Below are 13,791 nucleotides of genomic sequence, written 5' to 3'. Positions count from 1 at the left end.
TTTTTTTTTTTTTTTTAAGATTTTATTTATGTTCTGCCTGCATGTGTGCACCAGATCTAATTATAGATGGTTGTGAACCACCACGTGGTTGCTGAGAATTGAACTCAGGACTTCTGGAAGAACAGCCAGTTCTCTTAACCTCTGAGCCATCTCTCCAGCCTCAAGATCCAAACTCTTAGAAGTCATTTTTGTTTAACTGTGGCTCTGGAGAGCTGGGCATGGTACCCCATGCCAGTAATTTTAGCACTTAGAGGAGGAGGAGGCAAGATGCTCAGGAGATCAAGATCATCTTCAGCTACATAAAAGATTTGAGGCCAGCCTGGGCTACATCAGGCCCTTTCTCCAGAAATGTACTGAGGCCGGGGTTTTAGCTCAAAGGAAGCATAAGGAGCAGAGGTCAGAACCCACATAAAAAGCAAGCCAGCATGGCATCCACCTGTTATTCCATCACTTCAAAGCAGATCCCTGAGACAAACTAGACTATCTGGAATTGTTGCACTCCGGGTTAAGCAAAGGGCTACCTTGATAATGTAAAAGATGCCCAACATCAGTTCATCAATTTTGAGCCTGTGCACAGGTGCATACATGTGAATACATGCTATATGTACTTATACACATATGTGTACTTATGCATAATATGTACTTATATGTGTGTGTGTGTGTGTGTATAGATAGGTAGGTAGGTAGGTAGGTAGGTAGGTAGGTAGGTAGGTAGGTAGGTGTGTGTCTGTGTTACCTTCCCTAAAAACTTAATTCTTTGCTTCCTTCTTCAGGGAGCTCTCAACATCAATGACAGAACCATACCTCAGCCCCCCATTCTTCAGCTCTCAGTGGAGAAGTTGAGCAGAGATGGAGCGTTCCTCATGGATGCGGGCTCAGTGAGTGAATTGACTTATCCTGATGAGCTCAGTGTGTAGCTGAGCCTCCTTAGCAGTTGCCTTCAGCTGCTTTTCTTTACTCTGTATGTTAGCACTGGTCGTTCTCCCTGCTGACTCCCATTTCACAGCAGTTCACTGTAGTCTCACTAAGCATGCTCATCCTTTGACTTTTTAAGACATAACCAGTGGTAGAAGTATCAGACTCACTATTAGGCTGCCTCTCAAAATGGTGTATTCCTGTTTGCAGGTACTGATGCTTTGGGTTGGAAAAAATTGTGCACAGAATTTTCTCAGCCAAGTTCTGGGAGTTCAAAACTATGCATCAATTCCACAGACAATGGTAAGCTTTTTATGTTAGTGATTATAAGAGAGTTAAAGGACATTTCAAATATGATAAAACATGAACCCCGTTTTCCAATCAGAAATTAATATTCCAAATTTCTCCCAAAGGGTAAATATTCTCACAGATAGTATCTCTCTTCCAATTGCAAGTGCTCGTTTTATAGTTTAATTTGGGTGTGTTTCCAGGCAGGCTCTTCCTATGCTGCTCAGGTTTGTCTGATCTCATGGACTCAAGAGTTCCTTATGCCTCAGCCTCTCAGGTAGATAGGCCTGGCACACCACTATGCCAGGCAAGAAAGGGTCTCACTAAGTACCCTGGCTGGGCTAGAATTCACTATGTAGACCAGGTTGGCCTTAAACTTACAAAGATCCACTTGCCTCTGCCTCTTGAGCCACCACACCTGGCTCATTTTGTCTTCTAATAGTAATTTGGTTGGTCTCCGGGTTGTTTTTTATTTTATGTGTGTGAATGTTTTGCTTGCATGTAAATACATGTATCACATGTATCTTTTTGCCTGTGGAGGTTTGATCCCTGGAACTGGATCGATAGATACTTATGAGCAACATGTGGGTGATGGAAATTGAACCCAGGTCCTCTGCAAGAGCAGGACACGTTCTTAACTGCTGAGTGTCTCTAGCTTCTTTCCTCAGTCTTTTGACAGGACCAAGGTGTCCTGGCCCTCAAGTTCATCCAACTTTGGAATATATGTTCATTTTATCATTTTACATACCAGTAGGTTTCTTACTGAAGGTCTCTCCTGCATTCCTGGCAGTAAATAAAGGACTCATGAATTTTTAAGTTTTTATTATATCTGTTTCTTCATTGGAGTTTGGGGTGTGCATGTCAAGGCTCAAGTGTGGAGGATAGAGGACAACTTTTGGGGATTGATTCTTTTGACTAAGTGGGTCCCAGAGATCAAACTCAGGTCACCAGGCTTGGTAGCAAGTGCCTTTATCTGCTGAGTCATCTCACAGGATTCATATATTTGGAAAGACCTAGATGTTATGATTGTAGTTAGGATATTAGCTTTCAGTCCTTGAGCACAGTTACTGGGCTGGATGACTAGGCATTTTAAGTAATGAAATCAACTCTCATGTTACTAATAACCACCTTGACGAGTCAGTTGAGTCTAGAGTTCATTAAGAACTGAAGGGCTAGGAAGTTTTCCTAGAACAAGGCTGTACAAACTAGGGCCAAAAGCCTGCCATCTGTTTTGTGAGTATGATTTTATGGGAACACAACCATATTCATTCATTTACTTCAGTGAGGCATTGGCAAAGCTGGGTATTCGCAACAGAGACAAAATTACTTCCAAGCCTAAAATACTTACTGTGTTCTAACAAAATCATCAGCTGATTCATAAGTGTTAAAATTTAAAGGGTACTGCAGACTGCATGGCAGATGATAGAGCTAATTGGAGTTTTGTTTTACAGACAGAACTTCCAGAACTTGATACACCAGAATCTGCCAGAACAATAGCTTTCATCTCGTGGCTTAGAGAACAGAGACCATTTTTCCCAATACTCTATGTAATCAGGTAAGTCAGATTTTTAATATGTCAATGTCTGGCCTTACAAGAATTTGTTTTCAATTATAGTATGTATATGACATAATTGGTAAGTAAACCTTTTAAAAGAACAGAAGAGTCTGTTGAAGTAGCTTAGTTGGTAGGTAGAATCTTTTTGTCTTTCAAGACAGGGTTTCTCTGTCTTGGAACTCGCTCTGTGGATCAGGCTGTACTCAAACTCAGAGATCTGCCTGCCTCTGTCTCCAAGCGCTGGGATTAAAGGTGTGCACCATCACTGCCCGACAGTTGGTAGAATCTTGTATGCATATTCTGGGTTCAGTCCCTAGCATGATGTAAAACAGTGCATGATATAACACATGCTTGTGATCCTAGCACTCCAAGAGTGGAGGCAGGAGCATCCTCAGCTAGAATGAATTCAAAGCCAGCCTGAACTACATGAGGCTCTGTCTCAAAAAAGTAAAAAAAGAAAAAGAAGATGCAGCTGGGCATGGTGGCAAAGGCAGGTAGGTCAGGTGGATAAGGTGAGCCTGGTTTGCAAAGCAGGTCCAGGACAGCTATGGTCCTGTTACACAGAGAAACCTTGTCTCAAAAAACAAAACAAAACCAAAATGTAATTCTTTTCAATAATCATAAGTTATGCATAATAACCACTTATTAGAAGTAACTTTCAATAAACTTACTAATAAAAATATCAGTAGTTTTTCCTTAAGTTATAAACTTTCCTAAAAAACAAACATATCAGGCAAGTATTCTCAGAGAAACCTCAGACATAGCTTTTTTTGTTTGTTTTTAGATTCTTTTTTTTTTTTTTTTTTTTTGGCATATAAGTGTTTTGTCTGCATATGTATATATGAGCCCCACATGCATCCTTGCTGCCTTTGGAAGTCAGAAGAGGGCATTGGATCCCCTAGAACTGGACTTAAGAGTCAGTTCTGAGCCACCACGTAGGTGCTGGAAACCAAATGGGTGTAGGTCACCCATAAGAGCAGCAAGTCCTTTAAACTACTGAGTCATCTCTCCAGCCCCTAGATACAGCTATTTAGATGGTCAAATTTATTTTAATTACCACAGTAATTAAATCAACAGCCTATGAAAAGAATCTATGGTTTATTCAATTGCATCGAATTTCATGAACATTCTTATTCTTGCCTTTTCTTTGTAAGGGAGGAGAGTCTGATGAAAGCAGTGTTCCTTCAGAACTTGGTAGAAGACAGAACAGAATCCGCACTGTCGTATTATGAATTCCTCCTGCACATACAGCAGCAAGTGAACAAGTGAAGAGACCTGGGCCACTGAGGAGCCACGTGCAGATTTCCTGAGACTTCAGTACCTTCCTTTCCTCCTTAAGCTTGTGAACAAATGTGATGATTAAGATGTTTCACTGTGATTTCAACCAACTATAGCAAATAAAGGACCACAGCAGAGAGTCAGGTGTGCAACTCCAACAAAATACTGTATTTTTCAAATCAAATAGATGTCTACATGATCTGAAACCTTTTTCTTCCCTTTGCTGCCAACTATGTTTGAGTTGTTGTGGATTGAGATGAGACAATATTGCAGAGGCAAAGTACATTTTATAAAATAAAGACTTCTGATATCTGCATTTCTATTTCTCATTTTTTTTATTTTTCTGAGTTTCTGGCTGCTACATCTAAAAACCTCACAAGACTAAGAGTTGCAGGGAGCTTCAAATCTGTCAATAATGATCTTTTTTAAATTGGAAAATCCAAAAGTCAGTAGACTGTAGAAAAGCTGGACTCCATTCCCTTTATGTACTTGTTTTTTGCCCCACCCCAACTGCTTCTTTTTTAAGGAAGGAAAAGAATCATGTTAACTAAAACTGGAGTAAACTAGCTCTAGTCTTACTTGGGAAGAGTATAAATTGTAAAGCTTTAAAATCTATCAGTATTCTCTCTACTTGAACAAAGTCACTTTAATTTGAGGTAAAAACTGTAATTAGGTGGTTTTCTGCTGTTTTATTCTGCCATGAATAGAATATGAGCTATCTTTATAAATATATCAGGAATGGCAATGATAATAGCTGGGAATTTTGGTAATCTTGATTCGCTGAGTAGGTTTTGTTTGGTGCATTTCTGCTCTGATTAATAAAGAGGTAAAGTGTTATTTTGGCAAATGAGAGTGAAAGAAGTTAAAGGTTACTATCTTAGAAAGCATCAACATTTCTCTAAGGAGTTTAATAATTAAATCGGAAGCCACTCATATATTCTGGGATATTAAAACCTGTTAAAGTATGATTGCTGCTCTTTGAGTTAGTGGATATTAAGACTGTGCAAATCCATCATATTAAAGTTATAAAAAGAAATTTGATTTTAACATGCTTTTAAGACTGCTTATTTTGATTCAGTTAGAGAACTATTACAGTTAAACTATCAATGGCTTTTGTTTACAAATAGGTAAATAATCCATGTGTATTTAAAGTGCTGTCATGTGTCTTTAAAAGAGTTTGGCTCCGTTTTCACAGGTTCATCTTGTCTTGTGTGAACTTCTTCAATGATGTTTGTATGTAATACTTGATGAAGAGGTTTTGTTTGTTTGTTTGTATAGGTTAGAAATGTGTTTACAGTCTCACATGATCAATGAAATCATAACTTCCAGGTTTACACCCACGTGGGCTGACTTAACTCCTGGGGAAGGGAGCACGGGTCCCCGGAGGATATGGCTGCTGCCTGCCAGCTGCTTCAGAGTAACTGTATCATGACAACAACAGTGTTAGGGTTATTTTTGTTTTTTTTTTTAATTCCAAGCCAGACATGATGGTACATACGCCTAACCCTGGTACTTGAGATGCCAAGGCATGAGAATTGCTAGCCTGGGCTACATAGCAAGTACCTGACCAGCCAGACTTTGTCTTGAAAGAGACGATTGAAAAAAAAAAATTTGTTTTAGTGTACACGTAGTGCAGTGAATTGAATTTTCTTGAAAGCTGCTTCATTTACTGAGAAGCAATATTCAAGTTATAACCCATGAAATTTATATAATTTCCCCCTTTGAAGCCATTGTGTACTGATGTTCCTTTAAATGAACTAAAGTGTTCCTCTTTGTGTAATTTTAAATGTTGGTGTTTGTTTTTTGTTTTGTTTTTTGGTTTTTTGAGACAGAGTTTTTCAGTGTAGCCTTGGCTATCTTGGACTTGATTTGTAGACCAGGCTGGCCTCCAACTCATAGCTGTCTGCCTGCCTCTGCCTCCCTGAGTCTGGTATTAAAGGTGTGCCATCATGCCCAACTAAATGTTGGTATTTGTAAATTCTTTCTTCGTAATTCCAGAGGGAAATGTTGTGCTCCTAGGGAAACCTTCTTTGTGCCTTCCCTGAGAGTCTTACCTTTATTAGCACCTGCTGGGTTAGTATATTTCACAATTTACTTTTAAATTTTATTTTAGATATTATGTAACGTGCAATCCAGAGTAAGTTTATAACAGTCATAAAAACATAACTATTTAGGGTTCACAGTTTTTGTTCTTCAGACAAGAGAATGAATATTTGTGGAATATTTTTTTTTCCTTTATTGAATGTGTTTTAGTTTGACTTTTAGTAAGACACTACCCGTCCTACCATCCTGTATTACTTCCTAATGTAAAGCAACTAATATTTACACTATGCCATATTTTTTTTATTGTAGTTGTAAATTAGAAAGATCCTTGAATTTTCTACAGATCTACAACTACTAAAGTAACAGACAAGGGCAATCTTGATATAGAAATCTGAGCATGGCAGTTCTACCATAAAAAGTACTCTATTTTTCTAATTTCTAGAATTTTTAAAATAATGTTTCTGTAAGTCTGACATACTAATATTCACTCAAGCAGTACCATTTATTTTAGCTTGCATATATTTTAATTTAATGTAATGTATTAAGTCTAATAGACTGTTTTGCAATAATTAGAATAAAAGATTTACTTCTAATCAGAGATGCATAACAGCTCTTATCTAGGGGACCACCAAATGTGATTTCACAGTTTTAACTATTAGAAACACAATCCTTAATAGAAATTTTAATTTTGTAAAGTAGTGTATGATATTGTAACATTAAGTCCTTGTTCTTGAATCAAAACTATGTGTTGATCTTCAGTGTGTTGTGCTCAGTCTTGCTTCTCTTAAATGTTGAGACAAGATTGGTCTTCCTTTTTACAGATTGTAATTTTCACTGTTTTATTCCTGTTTTTTAAAAAAGTCATTTGTAACCCATGCAAACAATCATTTGATCTGTGCTAACTTATGAATTTGGCTATTCAATAAAGTTAATTAAAAGAGCTTATAAACAGTGGCTGTTTATTGAAGATAGTTCAGATTGTTGGCCTCAGCCTCCACAAGGTTTTGTTTTGGGGATAGGCTCTCATATAGCCTGTGCTAGCCCCGGACTGACTATGTAACCAAGGATAGAACCTTGAACTGATCCTCCTACCTCTAAGTAAGTAATAGAATTACAAGGGTATGCTACTGTGCCTGGGTCTATGTGGTGCTGAGGAGAGAGCCGGGGCCTTCATTCAAGCTAGGCAAGCATTTTCCTATATCCCCAGCCTTAAACAGAGTTCCTGATGCTCTGCAGGGGTAGCTGGGTTTGGAATTCTAGATTGGAGGGGCTTCTTCCTGAACGCCTGACAGGAGTCCAAGCTTCTGGGCTGTTTTGTTTCTGAAAAGATGACTATACTGTAGGTAGGCCCAGCTATTGTTTATTTGAAGATAGTCACCTAACTTTTGAAAGTTTTTGTTTTGTTTTTTATCCTTACTGTTGTATAGTTTTATTTCTCTGGCCTTATGGTTTATCTTGCTTATTTTTCAGATGACACTTTAATCAAAAGGTCCTTGTTCTCCATCTCTGGAAGTTCCTAGCCTTGTTGTTTTTTGTTTTTCAAGACAGGGTTTTTCTGTGTAGCCTTGGCTGTCCTGGACTTACTTTGTAAACCAGGCTGGCCTTAAACTCACAGAGATCCACCTACCTCTACCTCCTGAGCACTGGGATTGCAGGCATCTGTCACCACATCCGGCTCCTCAACATCTTCTTTTCTGTTTTGGGAGACTTTTGTTTTGAGATACAGTTAAAGGTTAAGGCAGGCAAGCATAGGAATAGTTAAGTAACCTGAGCCTCTACTTGAATTGAGTATTGCACACCCCTGCCTAATAATTCACTTTAACAGTCTATCTCCTTTACCCAAATATCTCTGAAAAACCTAGCAACCTCAGACCCCAGCTGAATCAGACAACATGTACACCTTCCTCTAAGTTCCTCCTACTTTAACAACAATCAGACTTAGTTTCTTTCCAAATATATTCCCAGCACATTGGACATGACAGATGTAAAGAACAGACCAGAGATGGAGAGATAGCTCATTGAGTAAATATGCTTACTGCCAAGCTGAAGACCTTAGTTTGATTCCTGGGACATGACTCCAGATGGCTGGCTGGCTCTGACCTCCACACAAATATGGGGCAGTAGACTATACTGGCTGATCTGGCCTGAACTGGCTTGGGGAGCATGCACAGTAAAGTCAACGCCTTAGGTGAACTTTCATGGAGAATCCCTGTTTACCATCTTAAGCCTATGCATAACTGAGCATATACATGATACAGTCAGATGCATTTTGGGAAGGCTATGATCATATAGCCTAATAATCAAAACTAAGCCAGCCATACTATGTCAGTTAATAACAAACTACTCTTGAACTCTATTAAAGGAAGTCCCTAACAGTAATCTGGCCCTTAAATACCTCACTCTGGCCCATTGTCTATCTTGATATCATCATGTTTTCTAAATTGTATTACTCCTTTGCCTTTTTTTTTTTTTTTTTTTTTTTTTTGACAGGGTTTCTCTGTGTAGCCTTGGCTGTCCAGGACTCACTATGTAGACCAGGCTGACCTCAAACTCAAAACGATCTGCCTGCCTCTGTCTCCCTGAGTGCTGGGATTAAAGGTGTGCACCACCATGCCCGGGCTCTGCTTTCATTTAATTTGCCTTAAATGAAGCCATCTTACTACTTTTGTAAATTGTGTGAGGCCTTATTTGTCAATTACTTGGACAAGTTGCAAAGAGCCTGGAAGTACCCAATGCCAACCATCACTAACAAGGTCTCTCTCTGCAGCAATGGCTAGTTTACAGTTTACCTGTGTAGACCAGGCCAACCTCAAACTAAAGGGCCATCCTGCCTCTGCCACCCAAGTGCTGGGATTCCAAGCCAGTGCCACCATGCCCAGCATGTATTTGCTTCTACATCACATCCTCTTTTACCCTGTTTTCATTATTCTTTTGTTGTTTTAAGACAGGGTCTTACTATGCAGGACTGGCTGGTCTACAACTCACGCTGTAAACCAAGCTGGCTTTGAACTCACAGAGATCCGCCTGTCTCTACCTCTTAAATGCTGGGATTAAAAGTGTCAACCAACACCGACGGTGGTGGCTCAATAATATGTTTTTAATGCATAAAACATTTATTATAACATTTTCTCTAAGATTCTCAAGCTAGGAATGACCCTAAATTTAAAGCTAGTCAGGGCTACACAAAGAGACTGTCTCAAAAACCAAGGGGACAGAGTGATGGAGGATGACACGCCTTCAATTTCTGGCCTCCACAAAAGTCGTGTCAAAGGTAAGGTAATCTGTGATAGGCCAATATTCCACAAATCATCTCCACCTATTAGTTTGTTTTACAAACCACACACATCTTTTTTTCCCTTCCAGGACTCCCTGCTGTCTGGAGCACCGACGCTTAATCCCGTTCCTTTGCGTTTATCCTTTCAAGTCAATCATGAGGGTGGGACCCCAGCTAATGGGGAAAAGACATAATCACCACTCCTTAGAACAAAAACCAAGTGAATTGCCTTTCCTAGTTTGGATCCCGGCACCCTTTTTTTCCCCCCCTAACAAAGGTGCCTCGCAGCGCAGAAACGCCAAACTTCATCTTTAGTCACCCTACGGCCCCAAGAGAGAAAAGTCAATACTTCTTCAGTAAAAGCAGCTTCTGAATAGGGGCTACAGAAGGCCATCACCAGGAAAGTCTCATCCGTAATAAATACATAAGGAAAACCTGTGAAGAAACCAGGCACACACTAGGAAAAGCAGAGTCCGAGATGAAAATCAGCATCACACAAAAACCCCAGCCGACGTGGTCCCTAAACCACCTCCACCTATTACGCATTTCCGCCCACGAATAAGGCTCGCAGAACACAGGGCCTGATGCTGCAACCTCCATATTGCTTCCTGGCACCCATGTAGCCTCAAGGGGCGCCTCCCTTGGCATGTCTCTTCCACATCTCACGCCAGCTACCGGTCCTCTACACCTCCGAGTGAACATCAGTGACAACAGCAGCACGTATGCATGCGTTGAAGGGAAGGGGGTGCTGTAAAGAGCCAGACTAGGCCCGCGGGGACCCGACATCCCATGATGCCCCTGACCCAAGATGGCGGCCAGAGCCCGGCGCGCAGCCTTGCCCGGAGACGTATGTGCGCATGCCCGGTCCGAGGTGCCCTGATCCAAGATGGCGCCCAGAGGTGGGCGGGGGACCTGCGCTGAGCGCTTTAGGGAGCATGCTCAGTCTCCCGCCGTCGCTCTGTGAGGAGTCCGCAGTCAGGGCGGGCCGCCCGGTCTCTCCGCGAGAGGCGGGAACGTGTACGCATGCTCAGTGAGCAGCGCCGGCTCTTCGTTGGGTGGAGTCTCCCCGCGAGACTGACGCTGAGTTTGGGTCTCGGTGGTTTGACCTGTTCTCCACCTTCACTGCCCCTGAACTAGAGGGAAGTCGGCTTATGTGAGGTATTTATAGTTGTCGGAATCCCACCCTGGGCAGGGTGGCGCTCGCCTGTAATCTCAGCGCTCAGGAGCCCGAGGATCGCCTCAGATTCTGGGTGACAGCAAGAACCTGTCGCAAAACAAAAAAAGTCCAGAGCTAGAGACAGGAAGAATGGGGGCTGTCCGGGGGGAGGCCCGGAACCCACAGTTCAGTCACTTTAGTGGGTGTGTACTCTCAGTTTTACCTAGGATGGGTTGTGCTCACAGGTAGAGCTCTTTGGATTTGGTTCCCAGCCCCGGAAATAAACTGTTAAAAATAAATTAAGAGGGCCACAGAGGATAATCACAGCGCTGGAAGGAGGGAGGCAGGAGGGCAAGGAATTCAAAGCCATTCTAACAGTCAGTTAGACCAGTGTGGGCTTCGTAAAAGCTTATAAAAAAAAAAAAGGTAAATAACAAAAACAAATGGCAAAATGTACGAGTTTATTTAACGAACTGTGTAATTGAGTGGTAAGTTTAATCATTTAATCTGTGGGTCATAAGAGTATTGCCATCTTTAATAATCCATAAACATGAGTGATATTCCATTATACGCTTTATTTAGTTATCCCTTGACAGTTTCATAAATATGTTATAATGTACTTTTCACTCCTCATTACCCTCTCTCATCCCACTCCCACTGAACCCTTTCTTCCCAATTAAGGTCCCCTTTTCATGTCTTTATATTTTCTAAGAATTAGTATTGTGTATGTATATGATACATTTTGTTTGTTTTTTCCAAGACGTGGTTTCGATGTGTAACAGCTCTGGCTGTCTTCCACTGAAAACCTTTATTAAACTCCTAAGACTGTAATTTTTATCTTATGAAAAGTGTCTCCACCCCCCCCACCCCACGAAACGGGGTTTCTCTGTGTGGTCTTGGCTGTCCTGAATTCACTTTGTAGACTAGGCTGGCCTCAAACTCGTAACGATCTGCCTGTCTCTGTCTCCCTGAGTGCACCACCATGCCAGGCTGGGAAGTGTCTCTTAAATGATAGTCCCTGTCCTGTTCTTTCGTCAGTCTTAATGCTAGTTGCTAATCTATAGAAATCCAGCTGTTGTTTTTATACTGATCCTGTTTCCTAGAACCTTGCTGAACTTGCCTATAAGTAGTTCCATGAAGTGTTTTATATATAAGATCATGTCATTTTCAAATAGTTTGAACTTTACCCCAAATACTTTTTATTTCTTTTGGTTTGGTTTGGTTTTGGTTTTTCAAGACGGAGTTCCTCTGTGTAGCCTTGGCTCTCCTGGAACTAGTTCTCTAGACCAGGCTGGTCTCAGACTCACAGAGATTCACCTGCCTCTGCCTCCCCTGGAATTAAAGGTATATGCCACCACTGCCTGGTTCTTTTAATTTCTTTCCATTAACTTTATTTCCCTGCTGGACATCTCCAGTACAGTGCTGAATAGAACTGGCAGAAGAAAGGCACTGTGCCCTCCCCACTGAGTGTCTAAACTTAATCTTAGCCAGAGGCGGGGACCTGACCTTGCCTTGTTTCTGATTTTTAAGAAGAAAGCTTTTCACTCGTATTTTTATTTATTTTACTTTTTTTTTTGGGGGGGGGGGTTGTTTTTAGAGACAGCTTCTCAGACTGTAGCCCAGGCTGGCTGGAACTCACTGTGTAGCCAGGTAGACGCAGATTCCTGACAGTCTTCCAGCCCCAGGCTCCCAGTGCTGGGATTTCAGGTGTGAGCCACTATTTCCCTGCAGTCTTTGATATTAATTATAAAAGTACTTTGGGGAAGGGGGCTGGAGAGATGGCTTAGAGGTTAAGAGTATTGGCTGTTCTTCCAAAGGTCTTAAGTTCAATTCCCAGCAACTACATGGTGGCTCTTAACCACCTATAATGAAATTTGGTGTCTTCTTTTGGCCTGCTGGCTCACATGCAGGCAGAATATTGTATGAATAATGAATGAATATTCTTTTAAAAAGTACTTTGGATTTGGTGATATACATTTTTAGACTAAGGAAATTCCCCTTTTCTTTATTTTTCTGTTTTTAATCATTGGAAGAGAAGGGTAAATTTTTAATAAATATAGCTGGGTGTGGTAGCCAATGCCTATAATATCAGCAATGGGGAGGCTATGGTAAAGGATTGTTACTGCAAGGCTAACTTGGGCTACAGAGCAAAACCAACCCAAAAGTTTCGTGGACTGACTTGGGTGTTTCTATTGCCGGATCTCACCACAGGGGCCACTCACATACAGAAGACAATGTCTGGAAGCTTCTACTTTGTAATTGTCGGCCACCATGATAATCCGGTTTTTGAAATGGAGTTCCTGCCAGCTGGGAAAGCAGAGTCCAAGGATGAGCACCGCCACCTGAACCAGTTCATAGCTCATGCCGCTCTGGACCTGGTGGAGGAAAACATGTGGCTCTCCAACAGCATGTACCTGAAAACTGTGGACAAATTCAACGAGTGGTTCGTCTCCGCCTTTGTCACTGCCGGCCACATGAGATTCCTCATGCTTCATGACGTAAGGCAGGAGGATGGGATCAAGAACTTCTTCACTGATGTATATGAGTTATATATCAAGTTCGCCATGAATCCCTTTTATGAGCCCAATTCTCCTATTCGATCAACTGCGTTTGAAAGAAAGGTTCAGTTTCTTGGGAAGAAACATCTTTTAAGCTAAATGCAGAAAGCGCCAGAGTCACCGTGGGGTATGCCAAGAGTGTACGGGTTGTGAGTAACTTGATAAAACTGCCTGGCAAACCTTCCATGTCTCAGCTCACCTGTATAGCAGGAAATTTCTCTTCTATTGAGAAATCTCATTTTCTCATGTTAGTTATCAACATTAATAGTCACTTGTGAACAGTTATCAGTAATTTAAGTATTTTATTTCAGAAGTTAAGAATAAGCCTATAACTTTACTGATTGGGATAACTGAACTAGATTTACTTTATCTGTATGGATGCTTTTCCTGCATACGTGTGTATGCCCCAAGAGATCAGAAGAGAGCCTGCAGTCCCCTGGAATTGGGTCTGCTGATGGTTATGAGCCACCCATGTGGGTGCTGGCGATCAAACCTGCAAGAGCAGCAACTGTGCCAAACCACGAAGGCATCTCTCCAGCCCTCTACTAAGATAACATTATAATGTTCAAAACCTGATGCTGGGCCGTGGGGATGGCACTGTGGTTAAGAACGTGTTCTGTTCTTGCAGAGAAGCTGAGTTCAGTTCCCTGCAGCCACATCAAGCAGGTCACTCGAGCTCTGCGCCCTGTCGTGGCCTCCACAGCCACAGCACTCAGGTGCACGT

General features: G+C 41.4%; 2 protein-coding genes across 2 annotated transcripts; both read left to right on the top strand.

Moving 5' to 3' along the window:
• Positions 1–728: 728 nt before the first annotated feature.
• On the top strand, positions 729–7,028 carry LOC129673127 (protein transport protein Sec24A-like; the record flags this gene model as incomplete). Its single annotated transcript, XM_055602835.1, has 4 exons — positions 729–878; positions 1,126–1,218; positions 2,655–2,758; positions 3,913–7,028. Coding segments are annotated over 4 exons (462 nt in total), but the record flags the coding sequence as incomplete, so codon positions are not given.
• A 3,273-nt stretch (positions 7,029–10,301) lies between these two features.
• LOC129673153 (trafficking protein particle complex subunit 2) lies at positions 10,302–13,250 on the top strand. The gene is made up of 2 exons (XM_055602858.1): positions 10,302–10,511; positions 12,721–13,250. Exon 2 carries the CDS (start codon positions 12,744–12,746, stop codon positions 13,164–13,166), a length of 423 nt encoding a protein of 140 aa, XP_055458833.1. The 5' UTR covers positions 10,302–10,511; positions 12,721–12,743; the 3' UTR covers positions 13,167–13,250.
• Positions 13,251–13,791: the final 541 nt, after the last annotated feature.

The sequence above is a fragment of the Psammomys obesus genome, unplaced genomic scaffold, assembly GCF_907164565.1.
Source record: "Psammomys obesus unplaced genomic scaffold, mPsaObe1.curated_primary_1811, whole genome shotgun sequence".
NCBI lineage: Eukaryota > Metazoa > Chordata > Mammalia > Rodentia > Muridae > Psammomys > Psammomys obesus.
The sequence above is the reverse complement of the archived record's forward strand: the minus strand, read 5'-3'. Positions and strand labels throughout refer to the sequence as shown.

What these genes read in the sequence shown, in the direction of transcription:
- LOC129673153 (XM_055602858.1), top strand. Translation starts at nt 12,744, where the DNA reads ATGTCTGGAAGCTTCTACTTTGTAATTGTCGGCCACCATGATAATCCG.